The sequence below is a fragment of the Archocentrus centrarchus genome, unplaced genomic scaffold (assembly GCF_007364275.1).
Source record: "Archocentrus centrarchus isolate MPI-CPG fArcCen1 unplaced genomic scaffold, fArcCen1 scaffold_43_ctg1, whole genome shotgun sequence".
Lineage (NCBI taxonomy): Eukaryota > Metazoa > Chordata > Actinopteri > Cichliformes > Cichlidae > Archocentrus > Archocentrus centrarchus.
Window position 1 is genome coordinate 425481 of NW_022060269.1, and position 12329 is coordinate 437809.

The 12329-nt window shown below is 42.1% G+C and overlaps 1 protein-coding gene across 2 annotated transcripts; it reads right to left on the reverse strand.

The window, feature by feature from the left end:
- Positions 1 to 435: 435 nt before the first annotated feature.
- On the reverse strand, positions 436 to 12054 carry slc16a3a (solute carrier family 16 member 3a). 2 transcript variants are annotated; one of them, XR_004019585.1, is made up of 7 exons: positions 11991 to 12054; positions 7747 to 8010; positions 6465 to 6608; positions 5108 to 5727; positions 4839 to 5019; positions 2995 to 3462; positions 436 to 523 (listed from the first exon to the last, which is right to left on the reverse strand). XR_004019585.1 is itself a non-coding variant. In XM_030724955.1 (6 exons), exons 2-6 carry the CDS (start codon positions 7967 to 7969, stop codon positions 3047 to 3049), a joined length of 1584 nt encoding a protein of 527 aa, XP_030580815.1. In that variant the 5' UTR covers positions 7970 to 8010; positions 11991 to 12054; the 3' UTR covers positions 1080 to 3046. The 2 variants fall into 2 exon arrangements, 1 of the variants encoding a protein (XP_030580815.1); XM_030724955.1 differs by lacking the exon at positions 436 to 523 and having other exon boundaries at positions 1080 to 3462.
- Positions 12055 to 12329: the final 275 nt, after the last annotated feature.

Sequence of the window (12329 nt, forward strand, 5' to 3'; positions counted from 1 at the left end):
TGGATCTGGCCCTTCAGCTCATCCATCTGTTTGATGGAGCCTCATCAGAAATGGCTGCAATAGAAGGGTGGCTGTGAGAAGCCATTCTTAAGGAAGAGAAACTGGGAGAAAAGGCTGAAGTATGTCAGATTACACAAGAACTGAACGTTAAATCAGTGGCAACAGGTTTTAAGGAAAGAAGAACCCAAATGTGAAATTTCTGGTTCAGATTGTCGGTGTGTAGGGAGGAGGTGAGGAGAGAGCGTCTGCAGCCATCTGTAAAACACGATGGAGGCTCTGTCATAGTTTGTGGTTACATTTCAGCAGGCTGATAAACTGATAGAAATAGAAACACAGAAAAGCACCTTCATTCTTCAACACAGCCTGAACAGCTTTCTTTAATCACTCTGCAGGAACAGTTCTCCGGGCTCCTTGATGCACACTCAAAGCTCTTCTTCGGCGGTCGGCTGCCTTTTGTTCCGTTCTCTGTTGGAGATGATCTCAGACTGCTTCAGTAATGTTGAGGTGCAGATTCTGGGGAAGCCTGTTGATGATAGTATTCAGTTAGTGCACTGGCAGTGTGTTTGTTATCACTGTAATGATGAAAAATGAAGCCATTGCCAATCAAATGCCTTCCAGATGGTATGCATGCATGGCTGGGCAAAATCTCATGGTACTTTTCTGTGTTCATAGCTCCATAAATTTTGACATGATCCCCAACACCACTGGCTGAAATGCAGCTCAAATCACGACAGGCTGCACCACAGGAGCGTTTCCAGGATTTTTTTTTTTTTAATGGGGTGGCACAGGGGAGACCAAGAACAGGAGTGTGGTGTGAGTATTGAAACAGAAGTAAAATAGCTGGAGAGAACCGGCTTTGAAATCATGATTTTCAGACTCATGAGAAAGCCACGCTCTCATCCAATGGTGTTTGGAGTTGTGAGATTAACAGTACTCCAGTGGCATTGGTGGGAGGGGGCACCAATCATATTTTAGGGCTGGTGTCACCCTGTGGACACCCCTTCCAGTTCCTGTGTAATTCTTGTGTCAAATTCTGTTACATAAATAATGATAGATTTAAAAAAGACACAGGGAGGCGATTTGGTTTAGGTGACATTTTTACAGTCAAGACACGTACACAGGTTTCTCTATTAGAACACATCTGTTCTAACCATTTAGAACAGAAAACCAAGTCTGGATCGGTCCGATCTGACTGACATCAGTGACATTCAGCAGGAGTTAGTAGAAAGGTGCGAAAGTGACTCAACAGAGACATCATTTCATTTTAGGATTATTAGCCAACACGGTACAGTTAATGGAAGAAAAACAAAAACCAGCAGGTTACTGAAGCAGCTGCAGGGCTCGAGTACATGTAAGCACAGCTCTCACGATCATCACCACCGCTTTAACTGCAGCCTCACGCACAAATGTACAAACTCTACATTCAAACCACACACACTTATCTTTTTATATTAGGCAACAAAAGAAAGAGAAAAGCGTAATATTCAGCTGCACGGTCTGTCGGTTAAAACACAACATACAACATGTCAGAGTTTAAAGGAAACAATACGCACTTCATCCAGCATTTATTGCAGGTAGATTGTTGTTGTGGTAGATTGTCCTGCTAACCAGTCATCCTTTTAACCGATCCAAATAAAGCCAATATGGGCCTTTGCTAATCCAAATGGCACATCAAGTCACACTCACTCTTCTTTGCATGAGAGATCATCCATCACCATGGATACACAGATCTCAGTGCTCACCCAGCTGCTGCCTCCAGGCCAGTAAAAACAAAATAGATGCTTACTGAATGATGGTAACGATCCAGTTTGGTTCCAAGCTTTTACTTAAAATAATGGTGTTAGCAAACAGTTTTATTTAGACGTCTACTGGACATACAGCAGCATTCATTCATTGTTGTATTTGACCTCTGAAGGAACGCAGCTGCAAATATCCCCCTCTTTTAGCCCTGTTTTTGGTCTCTGCCCAAATCTGAGAAATATAATAGATATAATCAAAAATATATGGTCCTTTATCTACCAGAGGAGTCATGATTCTCACCAGCTAAATGCTAACTTTGAGTTTTTCTCTTCACTGTAAAACAGCTTCCTGGAAAGTGGCTGTGAGGCACAGCATTAGCAGTAAGACGTGGAGCAAAACTCCAGGATCGGGCGGAGTTTTCACTGCGAGCAACACCTTTAACATGATAAAGGAGGCTGATATGAGGACAGTCTACCAAAACTTGCATTGTTGGTTGTACTGATTATGATGAATTCTGACCATAACTCCAACAGTTCTGTGCATTAAAAAAAAAAGGCCGGGAGTTACTTCCATGATTTTTCTGCCATCCTTCAAACATTCACTGGTTTTACTTACATTTTTTTTTTTTATTTAAAATAAGTGACACAAAAACTAAACGATCCCTTTAATATTCGGTTCCACTGAAACACTCACAAACAGTACAGGCGATGCAAAGCACGTAGGCAACATGAGGAAAAAGCTTTATAGTCGTCAGTAAGTCGAGGCCTGTTTCATCCTACTAGTAAGCCACATCTCAGCCAGTCCTTTGGTCCACACAAACGTGCTGCATCCCATCTGTATATTATTTGTATTGCAGTGTAACTCTGGGCTTTTTGGGGACAAACAACACACTCAGCACATTAAGCTTGACAACAGTTAGCCACAGTCAAACACATAGACTTCAGTGAGCTGAAAACACCTGTTGAGTGATAGTCGGGGAGGGCAAGAGAGATTGGGACCTTCACCCAAAAGCACTTCAGACTAAACTGAATTATCCCTCAACTTTATTTGCTGGTGGCTTTTATTATGAACTGTATACACAAGGCAGTGCTGTGACAACTAACCACACTCAAAAACATCTAGAGATAAAATATTGCTCACATAACTATTAGTATTTCTTATGGCAGTGACACCACACCGTCGGCCGTATCTGGATTAAACACTACATAATGGGGAAAGCAGACCTATCCGGTATGGTGCAGCATGGTCCCTTACACTTCACTGAGCTGTGTGGATCATAATCCCATCCAGTGTCTTCTACCTCTGTTCACAGGCATGTTTCAGGGCTGGGTGCCATGCCACCATTTAGTTGTGGTTCTTTCAGGAACCTTTCCACTTCCTGTGAGTCCACTGTTACACTCTTGGGCCTGACCTCATCTACTTTCTCTTTGTCCTTTTGCTCCTCCTCCTTCAACTCCTGTGATGCCTCCCTCTTCGTCTCCTTCTCTTGCTCCTCTCTCTCTCCCTTCTCCAATTCGTTGTTCACCTCCGCTGTCCTGCTGCACACCTCCGTGCTGGTGTCATTTGTGACTGCGATGCACTCAAGTTTGTGAGCTGGCTCTGAGGGCTTCTTTTTGATAAACAGGAAGTTGCAGGTAGCCAGAACCACAGCTGAGAGGACCACCTCGCTTCCTGCCAGCAGGAAGACGTACATGTATTTCTTGGTGGCATCAAGCAGCCGGCCTGACACAGAAAAAAAACACATTGGAACATGCGGTAATACAGTAAAAACAGTTTTTCTTCACTCATGGCAATGCTGGTTTAAATGCATATTGGCAAGTTCATGACCCCTTTAGAATATCAGCATTCATGCACTCATCGCTCATAAAATGTGCTCTATTTTTTATCATGTATATATGCAGTCCTGTGAAAAACCAAGTGCAAACACAGCATATCAGCACGATCACCTCGTACCAACTTTCAAGCACGGTGGTTTGAAGGAGATGATTTGGGTTTGTTTCGCAGTCACAGGATCTGGGTACTTTGCAGGTATTTAGTCAATCATTAACTTCTCTGAATACCAAAGTATTCTAGAGTCAAATGTGAGGCCATCTCAAGGTGTTGGAATGGCCGAGTCAGAGTCAGATCTCAACCCGACTGAAATGATCATGGTAGGACCTTAAATGAATGCCAGCAAACCTCAAAGAACTGAACGTAAGGAAGAGTGGGTTAAAATTCCTCCGCATGATGTGAGAGACTGAGAGAGTCATACAGAATTCACTTCAAATCATTTCTGCTGATAGTTGTTCTACAAGCTACTAAATCACGGGGTGCACTTCGATTGTCTCCTGTGAAAACGTTCTTCACAACTGTAGCCTGTCATTCGTAATAGCAGCCTGCTTGCTAACATTTAAAGCAGCATTGATTCCTTTAGGTCCACAAACAGTAGTGCAGTAGTGGCAGACAGAGAACAGCAGGATGCTTTTTTCCAACACTCGTTTGTATAAAAGCTGAAGTAGTGACATAGCATTTATCGGGAGTTGTACTTGGCCAAGAATGTAGGTGTAATATTTAGTCACTTTTAGCTCGGTTTTTGGTCTCCACCCACTCCTGAGAAAAGTATCTCATCCTTTAGTTGGTGAATGCTTCATTATGTAAGCAGCTGGTGTCTAACTTTGCCTCTCCTGTGTGTTCTTTGTCAGGTAGCATAGCATTTTCTTAGGACAACTGGAGAGGAGACATTAACCCATAAAGTTCTACGACACAAGACCCCGAGGAAAGAGCGATAAGCACAAAAATGATGTCATGAAAAGTTTGGCAAAGTTTAACAGCTTGTTAATCAAAACGCTTTTATTTTGTGAAGCTTCTCAAATTTATGGAAAGCATCAGTGCTTTAAAAAAATTGCTAACGTTGCAACCATGCACCCACGGCCCTGGCTACAACCTGACCTCTTCCTAGACAACCTGTTTGGCTCATGCTCAATAACCACTGCTACCAAATCACCCTTTGACATTATGAAATATAAGGTCTGTCATCAAGAGATACATTCAACATGATGTAGGACTAGCTAAAACATTAGCATAGGGCCCAGAGTCCTTTGTGCACTGTGCTTACTGACCTGCGCCAGGTGGCCCCACCAGCACAGCGATGGCCTCCATGAGAAGCACTAGGCCAATGGCACTGGAGAACTTCTCTGTACCGACTATTGCCATGAGAACCTCAAACTGCAGGGCACCCACCATGCCATAGGAGATGCCAAAGAAGACACAGAAGACCACCAGGGATGAATAGTCTTTGGCCTGGAAATAAACATGAAATTGTGAATAAACAAAAACCTGCAATGTTTAGAATTTCTATTCCAGTTCAAACAGGTACATGATCGCTCACCTGTGAGCCGATCAGGTCAGTGGCTCCATTGAAGAGCATAGCGAAGCTGAAGAGGTAGACACAGCGAGGCCGGACCCATTTCAGTCCAGCAATTATACCACACGTGGGCCGTGCAAAGATATCAATAAATCCCAGGATGGAAAGCAGTAAAGCAGATTTGGTGTCTTCGTTTCCCAGCTCCTTAGCATAACTAACAATAAACACAGGAGGCACAAACAGCCCCAGCACCATGATGGATGCTGCCACAGTATAGATGACAAAACCGCCATCTTTGAAGACAGAGAAGTCCAGCAGTTTGGCTTTTGGCTTCTTCTTCTTCTCCTTCTCCTCTATCTCCTTGTCATTGTCTTCTTCTAAGTTCTTGGCCTTGAGGTTCTTTGGGGCGACCAGAGGCTTCATGAGGGCCCCACACACGCAGCAGTTAAGCAGGATACCACCCAAGATAAGAAACCCGCCCCTCCATCCATATTGGTACTGAAGGACCTGGCCCAGTGGTGAGAGGCAGCACAGGGCCACAGGGCTTCCTGCTGCTGAAAGGCCATTGGCCAGAGGACGCTTCTCACTGAAGTAGCGGTTTAACATAATCAGAGAAGGTTGGAAATTCAGGGCTAATCCAAGACCTGCAGCAAGTGAAAGAAAGTTTTGCATTATTTAGCCTTTTGTTATTTGAACGTACTCGCTTTGATTAGCATTTTTTTAAATCAGACAGTTTTATTTTTCCCACTTTTATCCATGATACAGGGACTACTGTTAGGATGTTCCTAACCTAATGCTTGAGATATGTTCATAAAGAGCTTGTTTGTTCTGAAAGTTTACAGCTGATCACAACAGCCACATGTCCAGGCAGAGAAAAAGAAGCTGGAAGAAGCAGAAAGGAGCCAGATTAAATATTTATTCTGGTATGATGATGCACACTTTTTGACAGTGTCTCCTGGAAGGTATTTGTAGTGTTGTTACATTGTAACCTCTCTACCACTAACCTACATTACGGTTTCAAATGCCGCTCAGTGATCCGACAAGCACTTGTGGTGGAGTTTACTTTCACTGTAACCTTAACCCCGGGAACACAGCAGGGTGCTCTCACTGTCAACGCTGCAGGCACATCTCAGTTTAACCCAAGGCGTGCTTTGGTGAAGGGGCTCATTTCTGCCCAAAACACAATGTTTACTAACCTTAACCAAGCAGTTGTAAGTGACTGTAAACCAGGGTCCTGTAATAATTTGATTATTATGTATTGAAATGTAGGAAAAGCCTTAAAGTATAATTGTTGAAAATGCACGAATCTATTCTGAACTTATAGGATGTGCAGCACTGTGTGATTACAGTTGTGGAGATGTGTTCATTTAAACAGTCAGACCTGTGATGACTCCAGTGGAGAGGTAGATGTGGATGATGCTGGTGGAAAAGGAGGCCAGAATCATTCCCAGAGAGGCAAAGAGGCCGCCCACCATCATGACTGGACGACAGCCGAAGCGGTTTACTAGCACGCTGCACAGGGGGCCTGGACAAAGAGTAACACAGTACGACTGTGTGCATCAGGGGTGTCTGTTACTGTGAGATACGGCACATAAATTACATATCTTTGGAGGCTTTGGAAGCCTGAAAATTTTCACATTGAATGCTAAGTATGTTGAAAATGTCCTTGAGAATGTGATGAGAGAAAGCAGAAACATTATTTTCAAAATAATATGATAAGGTTACATTTTAATGGTGTTTTTCCATTTTTCACATTCCTTTATTAATGTTTCCAAACAGCCAGACTCTCTTGTAATTTTTTAAGTGGTCTTGAGCAAATTGTTACCTTCAGAAGGTTTAGTTTTTCTTTGGACATGGGCTGCTTTTCACTCCTGTTTAGCCCAGCAGGTACAAGAATTGGACTAAAGGGTTTCAGAGGCTTGTTTTTGTTGTTTGTTAAGCTGCTTAACACTGACCTATGACTCATTCAAGCTTAAAAAAGGCACCTAACTCAACAAATGAACCAGTGATGTGTCTACATGTTAGACAGCTTTGCAAAGATCCACTTTTAAATTGGATCTTTAGGCACTTTGTTTCTAGCAGCCTGTTGCAAAAACACACAATTTGTTCCCATTTTTTAAGCTGAGTCTAAGAATAATAGCAGAGATAACACAGAGAGCTGCGAGCTGAAAACGTGACATATCTCATGCATGGTGTGTCCCTCTATCTGTCCTTCTCACATTTCCTGGGTTTCTGTAATGTTTGATCCAGGGCTGCAGACTGTGTCCTGCCTGCCTGCAGTGTTCAGTGTTGGAGCCTCAGATCAAAAATTAAATATTTCTAACAACTACATTCAAATGTTTAGAATGAAATGGCCAAAAAAAAAGAAAGGGTTTAAAAGAAACTGCAATGATTATTAATGGTTCCCAATACAGAGTTCAGGGTAGAAAAGCTGCAGCTTTGAATGTCATTTTGCTGTTATTTGCATCCTCCTCAGACTAACTTCAGTCACTGAAACATCCTGATAAAAAAGCAAAGTCCTTATTTGTTGGACTGCATAGTGTCAAAAATCAGCCTAAACAAACAAACAATATCTATATAGATATACAAAGGCTCTATATGTTTTTAATGTTGCAGCATACATACAGCTCTCCAACATGCATGTGAATACTGCAGCGGCCTACCTGTGCCGTAGAGCATGGCCAGCAGAATGGAGGAGATCCATGCAGTGTCACTGTATCCGACATCAAACTCTCTGATCAGCTCTTTGAAAAAGACACTGACCGCTTTGGGGAAAGCGTAGGAGAAGCCTGTGATGACAAAACAGCCGGCCAGCACTGCCCAGCCCCAGCCTCCATCTGGAGCCTTCACCCCCGAGTCGCCCGTATCCAACGCTACGCCTCCCATAGTTCTTTATGGCTGTATGTTAATGGAGGCAGATGGAGAAGCTGGAAAAATGAATAAAAATGACAACAAGCAGCTGGATTTAGTTTGCGTCTAATTCAGTTCAGCACAAAGTACCTGTGTGTAGCCCTTAGCGTCAATGTTTAATATCACCATCTTCTCATTAACGCCGCAACATCTGTTTTTCTCTGTAACTACGAGGAAACTCTCGGAGAGCACAAACACATTCATCATATTTCTGACAGGAGTCCATCCCAGTTCAATTATCAGCAACCAGACGGATATAAATGTCTGTGTGCAGGGGTGCAGAGAGGTGATGGCTGCTCTCCTTCCACAAATCTTCACAGTGATGCATCAGGTGCATCAACAGGTCTGGACTCAAGTCACGCTGATCGGCAGGGGATTTTTAGTAGACTGGATCCTTGAACACCGACCAAGAACCAAAACTGCCAAACACAACAAAGAGCACAAGCTTCATCTTTAAAACATCTATAAAAAATATATTGTTGTCCACATTCTCCAAAATGTAACCTCAGTAGTTTGCAGTGGCAGATTTACCGTTACCAGATTTAACCAGATGTACCAACACGGACAGAAACAGAAAATCTCCCATCACCACTGCAGTGCCTGTGTGAACAGTTAGCTTCCATGCCACGGAGCAATTATCCTACACATACGACACAACCAGGGAGTTTTTAAGCTCAATTGTGGAATGTTGTTGACGGACCAAGTCTGACACCAGACCTCAATGCAATGGATCGCATGTTTTACTGCTGAAGTCCTCGCCCACCCTCCTTTCTCACCCCCACTGAGACAAGTACAAAGATCGGATCGCAGCTGCGGATGTCTCATTTGAACACTAAGTCAGTACCGGTTCAACCTCATCCTCTCCGGTCAACTGTTATTACAGTCAGCAGAAAGCATGAATGTTACACTCCATCCTATTATGCTTCGTAAGGGCTAGCTCAGTTGGCTGCATAGGTGCATCAGTTTTTGTTTTGGCATGGGCGAACAGTGCGGGGTTTTTTTTTGTTTTTTTTTTACATCTCAATTGTTTCTTTGTATATCTATAAATCCAAGCAGCGAAGATGCTCAGCTGCTGTTCGGACAGCGAGGAAACAGCCAGAGGCTCCTTCACTTCATTTACGATCTCTTGAAGAAGCAGAAGGAATGAGATGCGTGGCTGAAACGCAGGCTGGGTTCTGGCCAAACAGTCAGCAATCCGGTGTCTCCGGGGTAACACGATCATTTCAAGGCTCGTGCTGACAGGATTGTGACGTGACCAGCCTGAAAACAACTGTGGACCACACTGCATGTGTTATTCAGTCCCTGGAGCAATATCCTACATTATTACACAGTCACAGCAAGAAAAATATCTTGAAAATGTCCAGCGTGTTCTTGAAAAGGAGGTAAAATTACACCTGTGCCAAAATCTACTTCATTCATGCTGTACTCTTTATTGGCAAACAACTCAAGTACACTTGAGTACTACAATTTCCTGCTGTAAATGCTGAAATGTCCTCCCACCTTAATTTTGGAATTTAAAAATTTTTCACAGTAAAAAGTTGGATGCATTCACAACATTAGGAAATGTACCTTCAGAGCCTTAATATTAATTCCTCCACCAGTGGATCCAAAAATAAATGAATAAATAAATGCTATCAGTAGCATTTCTTCCAGTTGTAGCTTCTAAAAGCTGATTTTTTTCTGTATCCCAGAAGGGTAAAAACAAAATATATAATTTTGCATGTTCTGTAACCTGTCCCTGTCCTCTCCCTGTCACAGGATGAGCAAAATACAGAGAAGGTAAAATATCATGAAGGAAGGAATGATTTGTGCTGGGACTTGGGATGTTCAAATCTGGCCTAATCAATATTTCCATGGTAACAGTGGCTCAGTTTACGATGTGTGATCTATAAGTACTCAAACTGATTAACCCACAGAAAATTGCCCCTTTAGCCCTCTTGTGTTCTGCTCAATAGAGGATATTTTTCCTTTGAGCTTAATAACTGTTGTGTCGGTCTGACTGAAATCATCACTTTATTTTCAGACAGCTGTTTTCAGCAAAAAGGTCACAGACATACTACCTTAACTATCATTCAGCCTTTACAAGCATTGAGCTGCTAAAGAGTTAGATATTTTTTTCAAGAGTTCACGAATACCCAGAGACTGTATATAAAAGATGGACACAGCCACCATAATCTGCTTGTTGAGTGATGATGTATATACCCTGTTCCGGGTCCAAGTGTTTGCTGCGTTCACTGAGGATGTCATCTTTTCAACGTATTGTAGTGCTTTGTGTCTTGTTTTATTTAATAGAAATGAGCCCCTAAAAATAATCAGGCGTTTTCAGACTCTCCAGCTTTTTACAAGCATTATTCATGTACAGCATAAATTAAAAACTCATGGCGTACACTGCAGCCCATACTGTAGGCTCATGGTGTCCCACACACCAAATATTTGAACACTAGCTAGCCACCAGGTAGCACATTATTATAGCACATATGTGAACTAGCCAAATTTTGCTAACCCTCCAAGCGTTGCTGCTATTTAGTTTCCGTCTTTGTTTATGTCCAAAGTGACAGCACAGCCGTATGTTTTAGTTTTTTAGAAATAGTTAAGTCAGAAGATGGTATATCATATTTAGGTGTAAACTTGTGAGCTCACTTCCTGCTAACTTCTAACTCAGCTGAACCTTGTAAATCCTCTTTTTCACGGATGCCTCAATATTAAACTTTTTTGCAACACATGGGAGAACAGCCACATTGATCATTTTATTGGAGTGGAAAGAATTTAGGTGGTTCTTAAATCTCAGTGGAGCCTCAGTGTTTTGGATTTTGGGAACCGAAGGAGCCTTTGGACCCAGAAATAACTGATGATGTCAGACTCAACAAACAGATAAGTTAATAAGGTCGTAAAAACCTTAAGATGAATGTTTTTGCTGTTGCCATGCTGGTGTTTTCAAATCAGACATGATGAGCAAGGGTTGGATGTAACTGAGAAACAGAAGGATGCTGCATGCTCACTGGCATTTTTAAATATATATTTGACCACATTTTAGAGACAACTTCAGGTTATTAAAAGTAGTGGCTGACACCAGATCAGGAAAGTCTCATTGTGAAGTGAGGTAACAAGAGAGAGGAAGTGTCATTCCATAGCTTTCTATACAACCGGTCATCTTTTTGAGAGTAGCCCTCTGCTGGCCAACACAGGTTTTGCACTGGCTTCACTTTTAAGACTTATGTTTATCTTTTATATACAGTTTGTGTAAAGACCAAAACAAAAGGTAAAGTTATAGCAGTGTACTTTTTAATACAGACAACCATATTCAATGGCTGACAATTGTAATTTGTGCCTTTTGGAAGATTAATGTCACATTGAATCCATTTTTAAATTTCTGATATTTTAAACCTTAATCATTTTGAGGAAATACACACAAAATAAGTTTAAAATAAGTTTAGAAGGGCATTTATAGCTGTGATTATATCAAGCAATTTACATCATACCAGTGGTCATTGTTTATTTATTTATTTAATAGTTTTGTTTGTTTCCTTATTCATTCATTATTCCTAATTCATTAATTAATTTGAAATTAATATAATAACTAATTACTCGTTTTAATTTTAAAATTTAAGTTTCAATTCTAAAACAACAAATCCTCGCTCCGGGTAAACAAACGTCACTCACAGCCCAGCAGGGATGGAGGGTTACATCTGCAAAGCCTATGAGCCATTATGCTTGAATGCCGATGCACACCTATGTCAAAACACTTTGACGACACGCAGTCTGTCCAGCATCGCGTGAGAAAACCTGCATCAAAAATGAGCTATCAGGAGAGATTACCGTCCCGGTTATAAATATGTGTCACTGTGGCAGTGACAGCGATTGTTGTGCTCCACTCAGCTCTAAACTGAGTTCAGTTTGAATATATTGTATATATTGTCTACAGCAGGGAGACCTAATTATCTCAGATATCAGGACTCACATCAACGCACGTACACTGAAAAACTGTTGCGTGTCTTACCGGGTGATGCTGTCCTGCCCTTCCTCCAGCTTTCTGCCTCAGCACCGGAGCAGCGCGTTCCTCCCCGCACGTCAGCCTGCGGATCAGCACGGCACGGGAAGCCCCCGTGCTCCTGGGTCCTAAAGCCTGTACCACTCAGCGGTGCCCAATGACGCGCGCTGTTATTTTTAGTCCTTTGTTTACCGGAACAGGTGATTATCTTTCCTTGTGAGTGCATCTTATCATTTTCAGACAGGAAGCTGTAAATATAGGCATGCTGCTGGATGTAGTACTTTTGATAATGCCAGTTATTATTTTTATTTTACATTATTTAAACAACACAACTGACAGAGATAACTG

Bases quoted from the DNA above. Each gene is read 5' to 3' on its own strand.
- slc16a3a (XM_030724955.1), bottom strand. From the start codon at position 7,969: ATGGGAGGCGTAGCGTTGGATACGGGCGACTCGGGGGTGAAGGCTCCA. The intron at 6,609-7,746 runs GTAGGCCGCTGC...CTCTTTGTCCAG, and splicing joins GGCCATGCTCTACGGCACAG to GCCCCCTGTGCAGCGTGCTA. The intron at 5,728-6,464 runs GTCTGACTGTTT...CACTTGCTGCAG, and splicing joins CTCCACTGGAGTCATCACAG to GTCTTGGATTAGCCCTGAAT.